The 20,401-nt window shown below is 42.4% G+C and overlaps 1 protein-coding gene across 1 annotated transcript in view; it reads right to left on the bottom strand.

Moving 5' to 3' along the window:
• Positions 1-20,401, bottom strand: part of RUVBL1 (RuvB like AAA ATPase 1) — an 84,197-nt gene that overhangs the window by 55,984 nt on the left and 7,812 nt on the right. The window contains exon 2 of the mRNA XM_037030155.1: positions 2,399-2,563. Within this exon, the coding sequence (XP_036886050.1) occupies positions 2,399-2,539 (141 nt within the window). The 5' untranslated portion in view covers positions 2,540-2,563. The remainder of the gene's footprint in view (positions 1-2,398; positions 2,564-20,401) is intronic.

The raw sequence follows: 20,401 nt of genomic DNA on the forward strand, positions 1-20,401 counted from the left end.
ATGGGCAGTTACGATGTTGTACCCTATTGGCAGGGTGTTGTGAATACACTTTATCTCCTCTACCACTATTCTCCATGGACTATGGAGAGCACCTTGGTATCACACATAAGACAGCCCCTCAAAAACTGTGCGATCAAGGAATGCATGCTCTATTCCATTTCTGGCTCAGCTAGAAAAGCAGTGTCCTTAATAGAGCCTATAAGCTATTCTTCAGATGCTGCATGTCTAAAAAGATAGAGCCACTATGGTCTTTTCATTGAACCCTGTGGTATCATAATCCTTAGCACCGAAAGTCTTTGGGAAACTCAAGAGGTAGAAGAGATTTTCTAAGCCTTAGATATGTACTCTTATTCACACACTAGAACCTCTTCCATTTAATCTTCCTCAGTTTAAGCTCCAACTTCTCTCCAAATGAGCTATGTTCACTGAATACTAAAATGTAGAAAGTAAAAACTGGAAAGGTCTTTAAAAGATCACCTAGTCCAACTCATTTTTCAGATGAGAATATTAAACACCAGCAAGACAGCTAATATTACCAGTCACACATTACATGTGACTAGATCATACAAGGATCTGGTAGCTGAGCTGGGATGCCTATTAATTCAACAAATACCCCTATAATGAGTTAGGTTCTGGGTGTTTAATATTATCTTGTTTCTATCCTCAGGAAGCTCATAATCATACAAAGGCATACAGCATCAGAGTTCAGAGCATGCATTCTAGATTCAATAGACCTGGGTTTAAATCCTGGCTCTACCATTACCACCTGAGCAACCTTGGACCTACCTATTTAACCTCTGTGAGCTACAATTTCATTATCTGACAACAGAATTCATTATAGTGGCACATGTTAAGGTTTAAGAGTAAAATGTACTACTGTCTGCAACTTACTTTAAAATGTGAAAATGGATTTGGTGGATTGATAAATTAACAGATAGATATATGATAGAGCAACAGAGTAATATGTTAATTGTAGAATTTAGGCACACAAGTTTTCACTACACAAGTCTTACAACTTTTTTGTATGCCTGAAAAGTGTCATGATAAAATGGGATAGACACCTATTAGAGTAGAAGTGAAAACAAGATATACAGGAGATAAAGCTGCTTAGTACAGTGCTTGGGACATAACAAGCATTCAACCAATGTTAGCTGCCTGCAGTAATAGGTCCTTAGCAAGCAGAAGCTGTATAAAGAGAAATGTGAAAGCCATCATGACTATGTCGATACTGCCTTTTCTAAAAGATGATGGTCAAAATGGAAGCCAGAGGCTTTTTTTTTTTGGCCCTTTCTATTAGCACAATTAGGCTAGGAGGAAACAGTCTTAACCTCACATTAAGGTTTCTGTAGTTGCTAAACCACAACAAGGTCTCCCTAGCTGGTGTGGCTCCATGGATTGAGAACCAGCCTGCGAACAAAAAGGTTGCAGGTCTGATTCCCAGTCAGGGCTCATCCCTGAGTTGTAGGCCAGGTCCCCAGCTGGGGGTCCTGAAGAAACCAGGGTAAGGCCAAGGGGCATAAATCTGACCTTAGAGCACAGCAACTAACAAGTGGCTCTAACATCCTAGAGAGCACTACACTGGGAGTCAGAATTACACCTGGGTACAAATCCCAGCATTACCATTACTAAAATGAGTGGGAAGTGGGTAGGTGAAGTGACATCTCCCACCCTCTATTTTTTAATATGCAAGAAATAATTATACCACAAAAAGCTCGAATAGTTTTGTCATTATAATGTAGGTGAAAAAAAAACTTGGCACCATTACCACTTAATGAAAGTGGATGGAATCAAAAGAATGTTGAGAGTATGGATAGACTGTTCCTCCCTGTAACTCACTTCCTCCTTTCATTCCCAGGCTCTGTGAATCAGTGAACTTTTTAAGGTTGATCACTCCCATACTTTAAAACTCCCACAGTCTCCCACACCACTGACAAAAAAATCTAAATTCCTTATCTTAGCCATTAAAGCCCCGCAGGAAGTGGCCCCCAGCAAAATATAATAATTATTGCACTTACTGGTTTAAACATTCACCATCTTTCTCTCACCACACTACAATGTAAGCTCCATTAGGAGCAGGGACCTAACTTATCTTGTTCTCTGCTGGAACTCAGCCTCGCGAAGAGAGCACCAGAAGGAACTGGGCGGGGGAACTCAAGATATACTGTCGATGAGATAAAGCAAGCAGTCAACGACTCTCCTTGGGTCGTCACCTGCTCTTCCGGAACTGCCTCACTCCCAGTCCCAGTGAGGAGCCTCCACGCCTCATAGTCAATTTTCACTGACCTGAAAAAACTTAAGCGGGACACCCTAGCGCATACCCGACTCTGAACCCGCACCTTAGCGGCTCTTTGCAGCAGCAACGGCCCAATCCCCAAACCCACTAGCGAGCCACCCTCACCTCTCGCGCGTTCTCCTGGCCCACCAGCCCGGAGGCCGCCTGCTTAGCCAAGCCGCTCTCGTCCAGCCCCAGTCCCTTCACGTGGCTGTGGGAGGCGATGCGCTGAGTCTTCGTGGTGCTCTTCACCTCCTCTATCTTCATCTTCCGGACGTCAGGAACCAAGACCTGCGAGGAAAACCAGGAGTGAGTAACCCACAACCAACAGCACTGTTACCATGCGGCCTTTACTAGGGTAGTTTATCAGGAACCACCTTGGCCCCTCTATCGGCGGAAAAAGAAACACCTCTCTCCCCATTGGCTAATGGCTGCGCCCATCACGATGTTTGTGGGGGCTCCGCCCACCCACATCCGGTGCGTATACAGCTAACGTCCCTCATTGGGCCCCACCCCCACCTTCCCAGCCTAAGTCCGCTTTTTCTGCTTTAGAGGTGGAGGAATGGTTACTGTGGTAACAAAGGAGTGGTTGTGGTAACACCGGAGCAGCTGGCCACGCCCAGGTTTAATTTAGGGCTGGGCTCCTGCCAGGAAGGGGGGTGGGGGGGTGTTTATTTTTAAAAAATTTATTTGATTGATTATGCTATTACAGTTGTCCCATGTTTTTCTTCCCCTTTATTCCCCTGTGCCCACCCTTCCACCATCATTTCCACACCTTAGCTCATGTCCGTGGATCATTCTCCATTTCTCATACTATTCTAAACCTCCCCCTATTTTGTACTTACTATTTATGCTTTTTATTCCCTGTATCCTTTCCCCCATTCTCCCCCTCCCACTGTTGCTAACCCTCCATGTGATATCCATTTATGTGAGTCTGTTTCTGTTCTAGTTGTTTGCTTAGTCATTTTTGTTTTTGTTTTGGGGGGTTTAGTTATTAATAGTTGTGAGTTATTGTCATTTTATCGTTCATAGGTTTTGATCTTCTTTCTCTTAGATAAGTGCAACAGGGTGCAGCCAAGAGGGGGGCCCCAAATAGGGATTTGTAATGGGGTACAGAACTCAAGATGTTCAGGAAATATTAGAAATATATATATGTATATCGCCCCCACAAGTCTGAGCTGGGGAATGGAACACATGGAGCAGGGCCATTCAGAGCTGTGTTATATAGCAATAGCTTTGCAGCTAACCTCTGGCATGGTCATTTAACATATCTATAACCTTTAACTGGTTTTATAGATATGTTAAATAGCTGTAGCCCTTTGAGCTAAAGGGATGGGAGTGACTTCCACCGAAGATGTATCTGGGAGGCAACTCCCCCTGGTCACAATGCCTGCATGACAGCTTGGCTCCATGGAGAAGATTGGCTCCATGCCATGGGGCCACACTTGCCCAGATTTAGTATGGCAGCCCAGTAAAACTAGAAGAATACAGGAATGTTGGCAGGTGTAACCAATTGTGGGAGGAGTTGGAAATGCAGCTGCAGAGGAAGACTGGTGCTGGGATTTAAACCCTGGCGTGGCAGCCATGCCACGCCAGGGCAGGGCAGGACCACATGGCTTTGGAAGGGAGAACTGCACGCTTTGGGGTGCTCCCTTTTGCCACATGGCTTAGGAAGCAGGAGAGACTTTGCCTGGGAGAAAAGGGGTGAAAGGGTTCTTGCTGGTGGGCCATGAGAAGGTGCCATATGGCCTTGGATTAACTAGAGATTGTGGCAGTGACACAGCTGATGGTGCCAGGAGCCCAAACCACCATCTGTTTCTTTTCCTGAGATACGGTACCCCAGACTAAGGCACAGGGAAAGGAAGGACTTTGTGTGTCTGTGGGTATTCTAAAGGACTTAAGTATTTTAATGAAGATGTTAAGTTACTACTCTAAGTCTATATAGATTTTAAATAATTTCTTTCCTTTTCACAAATCTCTGGCATTCAGAGACGTCTTTCCTCTGGCAGCAGGCATAGCAAACCTAGTGGGGGTGGGATCCCTGGAGGAAAAAAAAGGTGGGGAGTCTTTTCAGTAATAGTATATCATACACCCCACCTTGGGGTTTTCCTATACATAAGTACCTTTAATGCTTCATAGAATAAGGGCTTGATGATGATGAACTCCTTTACTTGACCTTATCTGGGAAGCACTTATCTGCCCTTACATTCTAAATGATACCTTTGCTGGATAGAGTAACCTTGGATGTAGGTCTTTGCCCTTCATGTCTTCCAATACTTCTTTCCAGCCCCTTCTTGCCTGTAAGGTCTCTTTGAGAAATCAGCTGACAGTCTTGTGGGAACTCTTTTGTAACTAACTGTCTCCTTTTCTCTTGTTGCTTTTAAGATTGTCTCCTTTTTAAATCTTGGGTAATATAATTATGATATGCTTTGGTGTGTGCTTCCTTGGGTCCAACTTTTTTTGGACTCTCTGAGCTTCCAGGACTTCCTGGAAGGTCTACTCTTTTGCTAGATTAGGAAAGTTCTCCTTCATTATTTATTCAAATAAGTTTACAATTTCTTGGTCTTCCTCTTCTTCTTCTGGCACCCCTATCATTCAGATGTTGGAATGTTTTAAGTTGTCCCAGAGGTCCCAGAGCCTCTCTCTTCATATTTCTGAATTCCTGTTTCTTCATTCTGTTGTGGTTAAATGTTTACTTCTTTCTGCTCCAAATTGTTGATTTGAGACATGATTTCCTTCCCTTCACTGTTGGTTCCCTGTACATTTTCCTTTATTTCACTTTTCATAGCCTTCACTTTTGCCTCTATTTTGTACCATTCTCAACCATTTCTGTGTGCATCCTGATTACCAGTGTTTTGAACTCTGCATCTGATAGGTTGGCTATGTCGTCATTGCTTGCATTTTTTTTCTGGAGCTTTGCTCTGTTCTTTCATTTGGGCCACAGTTTTTGTCTCAGCACACCTGTTAGTTGTAAAGGGCAGAACCTTAGGTATTCACCAGGGCGGGGCAACCCACTTGGCTGCTCTCTGGCACTGTATGTGGGGGAGGGGGTCTGAGAGGGAACAATGCTGCTTGCTCAGCTCTTGGAGGGCTTTCAGTCACCTCCTCTGCTACCCACAAGCAAATTGGGCCTTTATGGTGGTGATTCCTAGGTGGGTGGTTTTGTGTATGTTCTAGGACCCTGTTGGTCTCTCCAGTGAACTCTGCTGTGAGGCTGGGAGTTTCTCCTGCCACCTCAACCCTCCACAGGGTTTTTTCATTCAGAGGTTTTGCAGCTTTATTTCCCTGCACTGGAACCCTGGGTTGCACGGTTTGTCTCACTCCCCTGTTATTCCTCCCAGTTTATCCTCACGCAAACATGCGACCGCCTGCTCCACAAGCTGCTGCCTTGCCTGATCTGCCAGCCACCACCCTGCCTGCCCTGGTCCTCCAGCCACTTCCTTACCACGAGTCATCTCCTCCCCAGCTGCCCATCTTCCCCCTCTCCTACCAGTCTGGATGAATGTTTCTTCTTTAACTCCTTGGTTGTCACACTTTCATACAGTTTGATTTTTCAGGCAGTTCTGGTTATTTTTTGTTTTTAAATTTGTTGTCCTTTTGGTTGTTCGAGGAGGCAAAGTGCATCTACCTACTCCTCCATCTTGGCTGAAAGTCCCCAGGTGTGGGTTTTCTTGTGCCATCCTATACATCTTGCACTGGAGCATCTTATTCTTCAGCAAAGTTCCATGGAAATGGAGAGACAGAGTTAGAGCTTAAGCCTGGACTTTTGCTTACTCAGTTTTTTGACTCCTAAGCCTTGTGTCTCCTTGGGGAGGCCCAGCTCATACAGCCAATCACTGCTGCAGGGAACTACCTTCCTCTGGCTCTCCTCACCTCCACCTGCTCCTTTACTTAAATTGACTGTAAATAACATTTTTTGTTTCCAAAATTCTACAACCCTGTAAGGTAGTATAATTCTAATACAAATAAATACAGAGGCTAAAAGTGGTTCAGTAACCTACCCAAAAATGCACAGTAAATAATCAGAACTGGAACATCAGCTGAGGACCTAATGGCTTCACAGCCTATATGATTCTCACCCAGTCTTATGACCTCAGATGAGACAATTAGCCAGCAAACATGTTATGTCAGGTTTCACAATGTTATTAACACTCCATGTTCCCCAGTGTACTCTCCCTATCCATCCAATCATTCAGCAAATATTTGTTAGCACCTGCTATGAGCCAGATACTACAATGCACTAGGAATACAGAGATAAAATACAAACTCCAGCCTTGAGAGCTTAGTCTTTAATTGGGAAATTTGCAACATGAAATGTGCAGGAACAGGTACACCCACTTGGTGTGTAAGCTCAGAGCAAGGCCACCTGGAATAGCCTAGAATGCCGGGGAAGGAAGGCATTATGAGGTGAAAATGCCTGGGTCAAATCTTGATAAATGGGTAAGAGTTCCTCAGAAGCACATATTATGTCACCATGTTACAGATGAGTAAACTGAGGTGCAGATAAAAGTAAGTCCTTACCCAGAGCTTAGGACAGCCAGCATTAGGGTTGAGACATATCTTCCTGACTTCAAATCTAGCTAGTAGTTCCTGACTCACCTCTCCTTGTACTTGTCCATCATAACTTTTGAATCTGTTTCTAATTATTTGCAAGATTATTGGGTCAATGTTTGTCACTCCCACTAAACTACAGGCATTATGAGAGTGCAGATCACATTTGTGTTTTTCATAATTTTATAAACATTTAAAAATTTTTATTTGATTTTAGAAAGGGAAACATTAATTTTTGTTGTCCCATTAATTTTTGTTGTCCCATTTATGCATTCATTGGTTGATTCTTGTATGTGCCCTGACCTGGGATTGAACTGACAACCTTGGGGTATCAGGACAATGCTCTGACCAACTGAGCTACCCTGCTAGACTTGTTTGTCATTTTAACCCCAGTCCTTGGCCCACAGCATGGCTCAAAAGGTATCTTATGAATTCAAATAATTTTCTAGAACCCCACATACACATTTGAAATCATGCAGTTTTGCTGCATGTATTTTACACACTGGGTTTTTCTGACTTGGTAATGGTTTCTGTCTGTGAATGGAAACTTTTGGCATTTTAAGAGTTTGAAAAAGAAGCAAGGACTTTGAAAGCTGTGGTTGTTACTTGTGGCCTATTATCCATCAACCCTATGTTATCGCCTCTGAGTCACCCCAGAGGATCGCATCTCATTGACTTATTCCTGGTCATATCCATAGGTGAGGAGCAATTCCTTTCACCCTGTGGATAAGGGAGCCTTTCTTCCAACTAATAGTCAAAGCGAGGCACTCTATGGAACTAACTTCTTTGTGTATTATGTAGTTTGGAGAGAAAACCACTTTTACATTCCTTATTTTAAGCCCCCAAACATTGGAACAAAGTATAGAGAGATTTCCTTCCATCCTAATATGGAGGTGGGAAGATAAAGACAAGCTCAGAGGAATCCCTTGGAGGACTTGGTCCAGTGGTTTTCAAACCACATTCTCTGGAGTTGTAGAATTAATTAATTCATTGCTAGTATGAGTGGGGAAGGGGAGGGCTGAGAATATAGGATACCAGTTCCATTCCCTACATCCCCTTCCACCAAAGCTGTTCTTTTTTTTTTTTAATCCTCACAGGAAAACATTTTTAAAATCACTTTTAGAGGGAGAGGAAGAGAGAGAGAAACATTGATGTGAGACAGAAGCATTGCCTGGACCAGGGATAGAACCTGCAAATGTAGTTATGTGCCCTGACTAGGCATTGAACCTGCAACCTTTATAGGAGCATTCCAACCAACTGAGCTACATCAGCCAGAGTAAAGCTGTTCCATTATTTTACAGCTAAAGAACAATTCAAAAATCATTAATCTAGCTTAGCATTCTCATTTTACACGTAAGGAAACTGGGGCCCTAAAGAGGATAGAATTTGTCCAGTGTGACAAATTGATCAATTGAGTGACAGAGTCCCAGACCCCAGATCTGGTGCACAAAGAAGCTGGACCTGGTTACAGAACCAGACAATACTTTTTATTTAGACAGAAGTCTATATAGTTGGCCAGTGTCTGAAATACACAGGTGAATAAAGGTCAGGTGAGGCCCACAGTAGGAGATGTGTGTTATTTTGTCTACCCATAATCCAACCAACTCCTCTGGCTCTCATCACTCTAATTTTCTTTAGAGAACCACCATTCTCCCACTTTGAGTCAAGTGGGGGAATGGGTTGACCCCACCCCCAGCATCGTTTCAGGTATGGACCGAGAATCTGGCCTAGCCTATCAAAGTATCCCATCCTCCTGGACAAGGAGATTGGTTTGGGAATGTGAGTGGAGAGTCCAAGGACAGTCCTGGTACTTTTATATTTTCCAGGTCATCTTTGCCTACTTCATGGGAAGACTCTGCCTGAGAATGAAGCCAATACAGCAGAGGAAAGCTGACAGAAATTCCTCATAAAATCTTTTACATTCCCTGATCCAGCCTTGCTCTACTAGCAATGTAATACGGCACTGACATTGGGATTTAAAATGGTTTGATTTAGGTTTTTATCTGTAGGTTATGAAAATCTTTATCAACATAATGATACAAATGCAAGTAATTGTGTGGACTGCTACATTTCAGAATTGTACTGTGTGAAAACCCCAGGACTGCGAACTCTTTCATTCTCTCACTCCTATGACCCTGGCTCTTTCACCTCCAATCCATTCCCTCCTCTTTTCTCCAGTACAAGTAAGCTCCTCAGTCACTTGATTTCCAACCATTTGCTCCCTCCTGGACTTGACGACTTTCACACCTGACCTTTGAACCCACAAGCCCAGGTCAAGCCTACCTCTGCCTTCTCCACTGCCTCATGAAGGCTGCTATATATGTCAGCAGATAATTGTTCAGTAGCTCCATGAAACCATTTCATGGTTATTGTTTCCAGCTTCAGCTGAGCACTCAGAGCTGCCCAACTATTATTATATTAGTTAGGATATTAACTTGGTTGCAGCCACAGAGAGATACAAAGTAATAGTTAACAAACAGGATAGAAATTACTTTTTCTCACATAAAGTCCAAGCAGGTATTCTACCTAGTGAGCTCTATAATTATTAAGGATCTCTCTTCCTCTGTCATGTTACTGTGCCATTCTCACACACAGCTTCTATCCCATGGTCCAAGATGGTTGCTCAAGCTCCCCCTGAAAGGTGTATTTGAAGCAGCAAGAAGAAAAGGAAGAAGGGAGGGTATGCTCCTTTCCTTGAACCTTGACCTCAAGTTGCACAATCATTTCTATTCATATCCCAATGGTCAGACCTGATCAAATAGCTGCCAGGGATGCTGGGAAACGTAGTCTGGAGCTGGAAAGATACATGCCTCACTAAAAATTCTATTCCTGTGTGAAAAAGGGGAGCATATACATTGGGAAACAACTCTTACTCCTCATTCTGAGCTTCTGTCTGCCAACCACTGCTGGCTTATCCTTGTTTCCTAACTCAAAAACAGACATGAACTTCCTCCTAGTTAAACTAACCCTACTAACTGGGTTTCAGATAACAATCTGGGGTCCATTCGTTCTCAGAGACCTCACTCTACCCATTATCCTACTTTTCCTGAATTTCCATCTATTCTCCTTGATCATTTTCCATATTTCCATCTATTCTCCCTGATAATTCCCCACATAATATAAACATACTCAATCTTTTTCATATTAAAATGTATTATATTTAACAATGAAAAACTGAAATTTTTTTACCCTAAGATCAGGAACAGGATAAGGATGCCTGGTTTTGGCACTTCTATTCAACATAGTATTGGAAGTTTTATCCAGAACAATTAGGCAAGAAAAATAAATAAAAGACACCCAAATTGAAAAGGAATAAAGGCTATCTCTGTTCTTAGATAACCTACTTCAATATATAGAAAACCCTAAAGAATACACACACACACAAACTGTTAGGGCCAAGTTGCTGAATACAAAATCAACACAAAAACCAGGATATAAATACATATAATCTTTCCCATTTTAAAATGCACACTACTGGTTTTGGCAGAAATGGACAAACCCATCCTAAAATTCATATGAAATTTCAAAATACACCAAAAAGCCAAACAATCTTGTAAAAGAAAAACAAAGTTGGCAGCCTCCTACTTCATGATTTCAAAACTTACTATAAATCTACAGTAATCAAAACAGTGCAGTACTAACATAAGGATAGAGATACAGACCGAAAGAATGGAATACAAAGCCCAGAAATTAACCCTCACATACTTTCAAGGGTGTCAAGACCATAAAATGGGGAAAGGACGGTCTCTTCAACAAATAGTCTTGGAAAACTGAATATTCTTATGCAAAAGGGAGAAGTTAGACCTTTATTTTGTACAACATACAAAATTAGATGGATAAAAAACCTGCTTTTAAGCCCTTAGCTATAAAAACCTTAAGAGAAAATGTAGGGGTACATCATTATAACCTTTGATTTGGCAATGGTTTCTTAAATATGACACCAAAGGCACTTACAACAAGAAAAAAATTAGATAATTTGGACTTCATCAAAATTAAAAACTTTCATGCATCAAAGGACACTATCTCTCAAGAGACTGTAAGGATAATCCACAGAATGAGAGAAAATATTTGCAAATTATACATCTGATGAGGCTTTAAAGTATAGAATATATAAAGAACTACTACGTTTAAACAAAAAAGAACAACCCACTTTACAAATGAGCACAGGACTTGTTAGATATTTCTCTAAAGAAGATAAGCAAATGGCCAATAAGTACATGAAGAAATGTTCAACATCATTGACCTTAAAGAAACGCAAATCAAAACTACAATGAGCCCCGACCAGTGTATCTCAGTTTGTGGGCCTCTTCCTGAAAATGGAAGAGTCATGGGTGTGATTCCTGGCCAGGGCACATGCCTATGTTGCATGTTTGGCTTCCCATTGGGGTGCATATGAAAGGCGGCCAATCGGTGTTTCTCACATCAAGGTTTCTCTCCTCTTTTTCTTTCCCTTTCCCTCTCTCTGAAATCAGTCAGCATATCCTCAGGTGAGGATAAAAAAGAATGACATATACTTCATACTTATTCATAGGGTTATAATTTTAAAAAGAAAAATACTGAGAAGGATATGGAGATATTGGACCCCTATGTATTGCTGGTAGGAATGTGAAAGAGTGCAGCTACTGTGGAAAATAGTTTCTTTGATCCTCAGTAAGTTAAACACAGATTTACCATATAACTCAGCAATTTCACGTCTAGATATACTCCAAAGAACTAAAACTAGGGACTCAGATATTTGTATACCAATGTTCCTAGCAGCGTTATTCACAGTAGCTGTGATATTATAATTTATAATAAGAAATATATATGTGTTTTTTGTCTGTGTTTCTGGCTCCTAAAACCTACTTTGGAATTTTCTAAGTGATAAGATCTTTAAAGGTATTTCTTTTTTTTCTTATTATTACTTATTTATTTATAAAAATTGTATATATTTACAGATTGCCGTATTTCCCTCAAGACTTAAGTAATGAACAAAAAAGAACTGTAACAGAGGGAAAGCTTAGTCTCTCTCTGATTCCATCTTATTTAAGCTTGTTTTGTTCTCATGGCCCTCAGGCTGATAGTTTCTGCTTAGTCTTTTTTAAATTTTATTTTAGTATATTTTATTGATTATACCATTACAGTTGTTCTATTCCCCCCCTTCATTACCCTCCACCCTGAACACCCCTCCCACCCACATTCCCCCCCTTTAGTTTATGACAACGTGTCTCAAGTTCTTTAGATTCTATATTTCCCCCACTATTCTTGCCCTCCCCCCTATCTATTTTCTACCTACCATCTATGCTACTTATTCTCTGTACCTTCTCTCCTCTTCTCCTCCTCCCACTCCCCTGTTGCTAACCCTCCATGTGTTCTTCATTACTATGGTTTCACTCCTGATCTAGCTGTCCTCTTGCTTTGTTCATTTTTTATCTTCTTTTTCTTAGATAAGTCCCTTTAGCATTTCATATAATAAGGGCTTGGTGATGATGAACTCCTTGAATTTGATCTTATCTGAGAAGCACTTTATCTGTCCTTCCATTCTAAATGAAAGTTTTGTTGTATAGAGCAGTCTTGGATGTAGGTCTTTGAATTTCATGACTTGGAATACTTCTTTCCAGCTTCTTCTTGCCTGCAAAGTCTCTTTTGAGAAATCTGCTGACAGTCTGATGGGTACTCCTTTGTAGGTGACTGTCCCCTTATCCCTTGCTGCTTCTAGGATTCTCTCCTTCATTTTAGTCTTGGCTAATGTAATTATGATGTGCCTTGGTGTGTTCCTTCTTGGGTCCAACTTCTTTGGGACTCTCTGAGCTTCCTGGATTTCCTGGAAGTCTATTTCCTTTGCCAGACTGGGGAAGTTCTCCTTTATTATTTGTTCAAATAAGCTTTCCACTTGTGGCTCTTTCTTTCCCCCTTCTGGTACCCCTATAATTCGGATGTTGGAGCGTTTAAAGATGTCCTGGAGGTTCCTAAGCCTCTCCTCATTTTTTGGAACTCTTGTAACTTCACCTTTTTCTGTTTGGTCATTTCTTCCTTCCTTCTGGTCCACCCCCTTGATTTGAGTCCCAGTTTCCTTTCCATCGCTATTGGTTTCCTGAACATCTCCCTTCATTTCAATTAGTTTAGCCTTCATATGTTCCTCTAATTTGTGACTATAATCAATCAGTTCTGTGAGCATCCTGATGACCAGTGTTTTGAACTGTGTATCTGAGAGGCTGGCTATTTCCTGGTCACTTAGAGTTATCGGCTCTGGGGCTTTGAGTTCTTGAGCCATATTTTGGACTGTTCGTACCTGTTTTGTATAAGGAGCAGAGCCCTAGGTGTTCACCAGGGCCAGGCCACTCAGTCTCTGGGTTGTAATGCTGTACATGGGGGTGGGGTCCAAGAGGAGCAATGGAGGTCCCCTCTGCTGCTTCCAGCCACTGGGGCCTGCACGGCCAGTCTCACTGCTCACTCCTTTGCTGGTTTATCTGCACGTGAATGTGTGACCGCAGTCAGCCTGCGGCCTTGCGCCCTCACTGGGTACGCCCGATGCTACCCTGGGTGCCTGGGTGCCTGGGGTCGGGGGATCCTTCGTGCCTGACCCTGCTCTGCTGCTTGCTCCGCCCCTCTTACCAGTCCGGTTGAATGGTTCGTTGTTGTCGGACTTCTGTATAGTTCAATTTTCTTTTCTTTAGCTGTGTCTTTGTTTACTAAGCCTTTGTTGTATTCAAACTTGGTTGTGGGAGAAGGCACAGTGTTTCCACCTGTGCCCCCATCTTGGTGGAAGTGGTATTTCTTATTATATTAATGATGTCGCTTTTAGACAAATACATAAGGATGGGAGCTAGTTGCCCAGAGAAACCACCATGTAATTAAAGGGTTGGAACTTTCAGTCCCCATCCGCACCTGGGACTTCCAGGGAAGGGAGAGAGGCTGGAGGCTGGGTTAATTAGTCACCAGTGGTTAATCATTTAATTAATCAAGCCTGTGTAATGAAGCCTTCATAAATACTCAAAAGGATGGGGTTCACAGAACTTTATACGTTGGTAACATATGGAGATTTGGGGAGAGTAGCATGCTCAGAGAACATGAAAGCTCCAAGCTCTTTCCTCTTTTGTTGCCCTATCTATCTCTTCATCTGGATGTTGGTTCATATCTTTTAATATCCTTTGTAATGTTAAACAAAATTCAAGTAAATTTTAAAGATCTTACTGGCTTTATTCAGTGATTCATGAATTGAGTAACATCCAATTAGTGGATAGTAAGGAGCTGTATAAAACAAAAGACTTTTATACAAAGAAGAAGAAGGAACCAGGACGTTATACTGAGCAAAAAAGCAAATTGGTTATTGCAAGGTCACTTTCTCTTAGGAGATTGCAAGGGGTGTATCAAGCAGATTACCTAACTAGTGCTTATCAGTCAATTCCTGATTGATTGGTTTACGGTTCCATTTTTGGAAGAGCCAAAAACTAATCAAGTCTTGCCCTGACTGGTGTGGCTTAGTTGGTTGGGGGTTGTCCTCCAAAGTGAAAGGTCCCCAGTTCAATGCCCGGTCAGGGCACATGCCTAGGTCCGAGGTCCTAGGTTGGGGTGCTTTAAGGAGGTAATTGATCAATGTTTCTCTCTCACATGGATGTTTCTCTCCCTCTCTTTCCCCCTTCCCCTGTCTCTAAAATAAGTTAATTATTTAAAAAAAACTTTTAAAGTCTCTGGTGACTTGGGGCTTAGCGTAAGTGACTCACTTTTAGAAGTGTTGTCTTGTTTTTCATAATTCTCCCGCATCACCTGCCTTTAAGTCAGATTGTCAAACAGAGATGTGATCAAAATTTAAGGCACTAGCATTACTGCCAGCTATCACTTTGAAGTTCTCACAGTTTTTTTGCTGAATCCCCATGTGGTATTTACGGGTCATGGTAACATTTTGCTGAATCTCTGGTATTCACAAGTCAGGACATTGGGGTAACATTTTTTGAGTTGGTCACTGTCTTTGTTACTTTTCTGGTGGTCTAGCCTTAGGAAGATCATTGCTTGATGGTTACTGGATGCAAACATGTATTTCAAACTTTTGCGAGAATACAGGACACCAGGGAGACTACTTGTGATTATTATAAACAGGATAATTCCCAATGTCTGGAGTGCACTTCAGAACTATGGTCCACAAGATGCAAACAAATCAGAATCAAATAAGCCAAAACTTATTTCTCCTTCAATTAAAGGAGTCACTTTTTAAAAAGATTTTATTTATCTATCTTTAGAGGGGAAGGGAAGGAGAGAAGGAGAGAAATATCAATGTATGGTTGCCTCTCATGAGTCCCCTAGCTAGGAACTGGCCTGCAACCCAGGAATGTGCCCTGACTGGAAATCGAACCACGATCGTGTGGTTCGCAGGCCCAAGCTCAAGCCACTGAGCTACGCCAGCCAGGGCAAAAGGAGTCACTTTTTAAAGCTAACTGGCTAGGACTTCCGCCAAGATAGAGGTATAGGTGGAAACACTGTGCCTTCTCCCACAACCGAGTTTGAATACAACAAAGGTTTGGAGAAACAAAGACACAACCAAAGGACAGAAAATTGAATCATATGGAAGTCCAACTACATCTAACCGTTCAACGGGGACGGTAAGAGGGGCGGAGCTAGCAGCGAGCAGGGTCAGGCAGGACAGGGCCCCTGACCCAGGCGTGCTGGCAGACGGGAACCAGTTGGGGTGCGGGGCAGACCGCGGGTGCATATTCACGCACAGTGAGACAGACCACGCAGGCCCCAGGGGGCGAGGGCTGACGGCGGTGGCACACTTTCGTGCAGTGGGGCGAAACGCGTGAGCCCGGTGACGGCAGCAACTGCGGCACCGGTGAGGGCCGTGGCGGCAGGCTGCGGACAGGACGCCATACTCCCTCTTTGACCCCGCCCCCACATACAGCGTCACAACCCAGCGACTTAGTTGCCCGGTTCTAGTGAACACTTTAGGGCTCTGATCCTGCTATGGAACAGGCATGAACAACCCAAAAGATGGTGCAAGAAGAACTCAAAGTCCCAGAGCCAATAACTCTAACCGACCGAGAAATTGCCAGCCTCTCAGAAGCACAATTCAAGACACTATTTCTCAGGATGCTCACAGAACTGGTAGATTATAGTCACAAATTAGAGGAACAAAGTCACAAATTAGAGGAACATATGAAGGCTAAACTAATTGAAATGAAGGGAGATGCACAGGAAACCAATAGTGATGGAAAGGAAATGGGGACTCAAATCAATGGAATGGACCAGAAGGAAGAACAAAACGTCCAACAAGAAAGGAATGAAGAAATGAGAATTCAAAAAAATGAGGAGAGGCTTAGGAACCTCCAGGACATCTTTAAACATTCCAACATCCAGATTATAGGGGTACCAGAAGGGGGAAAGAAACAGCCACGAGTGGAAAACTTATTTGAACAAATAATAAAGGAGAACTTCCCTAGTCTGGCAAAGGAAATAGACTTCCAGGAAATCCAGGAAGCTCAGAGAGTCCCAAAGAAGTTGGACCCAAGAAGGAACACACCAAGGCACATCATAATTACATTAGCCAAGACTAAAATGAAGGAGAGAATCCTAGAAACAGCAAGGGATAAGGGGACAGTCACCTACAAAGGAGTACCCATCAGACTGTCAGCGGATTTCTCAAAAGAGACCTTACAGGCAAGAAGGGGCTGGAAAGAAGTATTCCAAGTCATGAAATCCAAAGACCTACAGCCAAGATTGCTTTATCCAGCAAAACTTTCATTTAGAATGGAAGGACAGATAAAGTGCTTCTCAGATAAGGTCAAGTTCAAGGAGTTCATCATCACCAAGCCCTTATTATATGAAATGCTAAAGGGACTTATATAAGAAAAAGAAGATGAAAAATATGAACAGTGAAAGGACAGCAAACTCACAGTTATTAACAACCACACCTAAAACAAAAGCAAACCAAGAGGACAGCTAGATCAGGAGTGGAACTATAGAAATGAAGAACACATGGAGGGTTAGAAACAGGGGAGTGGGAGGAGGAGAAGGGGGGAGAAGGCACAGAAAATAGCATAGACGGTAGGTAGAAAATAGATAGGGGGGAGGGCAAGAATAGTGGGGGAAATATAGAATCTAAAGAACTTGAGACACGTGGTTATAAACTAAGGGGGGGAGAATGGTGGGGGAGGGAGTGTGCTGGTGGAGGGGAATGAAGGGGGGGAATAGAACAACTGTAATGGTATAATCAATAAAATATATTTTTTAAAAAACCAAAAAGCTGGTCAATTTAAAGAAAAATAATAAGTCAGGTGACACCTGGATAGTACATAAATTATAAAGATGGTTTATCATTGGGATTGAGGAAACCTAATATAAAACAAGGATCAGCTGGCGGGGAATGAATGGGCCCTGTGCTTCAGGCAGCACGGAAGTCTCCTATTTCTTTATAGACAACATGGATTCAAATGTGACCTTTTCTGAGCAGTTATCTCTGTAGGTTCACATACTTCTGCTATAAAACAGCAATCACAACAACCACTTATGAGATTAAATTACAGAATTAAATGAGACCCTTTACAAGGGGCTCTAGCACTGGGAGGGCCACAGAAAATGGTATTAGAGCTTTGGGGTATAAAGACATGAACTTCCTCTTTTAATACTTGCCTTCTGTGTATGTATTCTGGCCTAAGGGGTTAATTTTGTCATGCCTTTTAAACAGAAACAGGGCACTTCCAGGAACTCCAAAGAAGGCTCTAGGGGAGAATCCACTGTCTTTTCTTTTTTAGGTTCAACAGGTACATTCCTGGGTTCATGACCTTTCATCTTAAAATAGAGTAATGGGTGGTAGAGTCTTACTCTTTGCTTCTGACCCTCCTGCCTCCGTCTAATAAGGAGACTTGTGATTATATCTGGCCTACAGGATTGTCCAGGATAATCTCCATATCTTAAGAACCTTCACTAAGTCATACCCACAAAGTCCCTCTTACCATTGTAGGGTAACATACTCACAGGTTCCAGGACATGGACATCTTTGAAGGGCCATTATTCTGACAGGGCCAGGCTCCCTTTCTGGGGTCCCATCACAGCCCAAACTGATTTATCAGATCCAGTATCAGAGGGCACATTTTTGTATTGTTTGTCCTGGAAAAAATTCCAGGTTTTTCTCTGATTGTGCTAACTTGGATCACATGCTCACTAACAAACAAATTTCAAAGGCTAGTGGCTCACTAACAAACAAATTTCAAAGGCAGGGGTGAACCTGAGACTTAAATCTCAGATTCATCCCTGGTGCTAGAGTGGAATCAGCACCCAAAGCGACCAATAGGAAAGGAAGTGAGATGCCTCCAAGGAGAATTGAGAGCGTTACAGAAGAAGAGGGACTGGATACTGACCATTATATACCAAAATGATCTTGTACAATATCAACCTACATTCAGATGGAAGAAATGGTGAGTCACACAGTCACCATGAGGTAGGGCCATGATTTGAACCTTCATGGGATCAGTTCTTGCCAGGACATCATTTTCCTTATCCTGTGGCTAAGATGGCACCAGTAGATCTGTTTAATGCTGGAAATGCCATGAAGCATGGCTGGTGGCCTGGGTGACAATCCTATCTGAGGTTAGTATGGGACATATGGAGGAAGGTACATGGTTAACAATCACTGGCAAGGTAGATATCCTCAGAGAAAAGAGAAATTTCCATTTCACACCTAAAAGGATCTTTAAAGCCAAAACTCAAATCAAAGAGCAAAGTATAATAACTACCTCTGGGTAAATTTATAATTAATCCTAGATTAATTGGCTTTAATGAAGTTGAATTAATTATTAGCTATTTGTAAAGGACTTTGAACTACATGAAAACAGCATCCCATTAAGAACAAGTTCCAAATAATCACACTTCTGCAGACGGTTTCCTGTCAATCATTTTTCAGGGACCATGCACAGCCTGTGGGACTATGGGACCCAGGAGTCTGCTGCAGAGGAGCTATTTCTTGGCTGGAGGTTTCGGGGCGAGTTCACTTAAAAAAAAGTTATGGAGCATTTGCATGTGCTAGTCCCCAGGCAATCAGAGATGTATAAGGCATTCTTAGCCTTCTAGGCTAGGAGAAAGCACCAGAGCATTAGCCTGGTATAAAGCAAATTTGACCCAGTGTGGTACATGCCAGGATAGAGACAAAAGATACAATGGAGGGGAGTCATGTGACTTGGATTTTGCTGGTAACACTACTCTAGTTTTTACAGGGAATCCCTTCCCTTCCTCATACTTTTCTTCTGGCACTCAGAGTGAGTTTATGACTTATGCCTGGCTAGGCAGAGCATGTAGTGTATTTCTTTGCTTGGTTGGGTGGGGGTGGCACACAACTTCATCAAAGACAATGACTTAAAGTGGGAATTATGTACAGTTGCCGAGGTTGTAAACTTGGAGGTACTGGCACCTCTTGTCACCATGAGGAGAGAGCCCGCCTGGGAATGAAAGCAACCTAGAGGAAGGGGGAACATAGATATGAAGAGAAACAAAGTTGGTGCCATTGTGTCATCATCTGAGCCCTGGATGAGGCTCTGAGAGTAACTATCTCTTCTCCTGGACTTTTTAGTTAGGTTTATTTATTTAATTTAACAAAACACTGATATAGCACTTTCCATATACCAGGCATCGTTCTAAGTGTTACACAAAGATCAGTTCATTTAATACTTGCAACCCTGTGAACTAGGAACTATGATGTTCTTCTACTCTACAAATGAAACTGAAGCACAAAAAGGTTTTTATAACTTGCTCAAGACAACATAGTTTTCAGATGGTGGAGGCGGGATTCAAGCACAAGCAGTCTGCTGCCAGAGTCTGTGCTTGTAACTGTACCATGGGCCAGTGTGTTTCCTTTTTTGCTTAGTCAGTGTAATGTTGGCTTTCTGTCATTTACCCTTAAAAAATTGTGACTAATGTAGGATATGACATGAAAGAGTCTTCTAGAAGGCATGCCAGGCAAAGGGAGCAGCTAGTGGGCAAGTGTAAGGCAGGGTAGATCAGCACTATCTACTTGCAGGGTCACACAGGTTCAGGGTGGCTCAAGAAAAGAGTGATGGTGTGGACTGCAGTGAGAAATCTATTCCCAGGCAACAGCAAGAAAAGAATTTATGATTTTCTCACCAGGGCTTAAAAACTAATGGATCTTAGTCCCATTGATGCCTTTAGGACATTTTTTAAATGCAAAAATACCAATGTGTTTCGAGTGGAATGTCTTCTTCTCTCCCTCCAGCCTACTGGCTCCCCTCATGGAGATATTTATTTAGTGCCACCTTATGTGCACTGTATGAGACAGTACACTGACAGTGGTCTTAGGATACTTCAGTATCCCAAGTTTAAACACCTGGAGGGGAGACAGTAAGTAATGAGCATAAGAAGGGACTAAATGATAAAGTATGTTAAAGGCTGATATGTGCAGAAGAAAAAATGAACAGATAAGGGAGATGGAGAATGTTCCAGGCTGTGTTGGTCCATACTTGATGGCTTTCAGTAACAGCAAGGAGAACAGTGGAGCTGGAATCAGGAAAAAGTAGGAGATAGTTCAGAGATAGAAGATGGTGGGTGAGGACTGCAAGGCCCTGTGACTGCTATGACTGCTGTGACCACAGTGAGGAC

Source organism: Sturnira hondurensis, unplaced genomic scaffold (genome assembly GCF_014824575.4).
Source record: "Sturnira hondurensis isolate 20B ecotype Veracruz unplaced genomic scaffold, ASM1482457v3 Scaffold0001538, whole genome shotgun sequence".
NCBI classification, from domain to species: Eukaryota; Metazoa; Chordata; class Mammalia; order Chiroptera; family Phyllostomidae; genus Sturnira; species Sturnira hondurensis.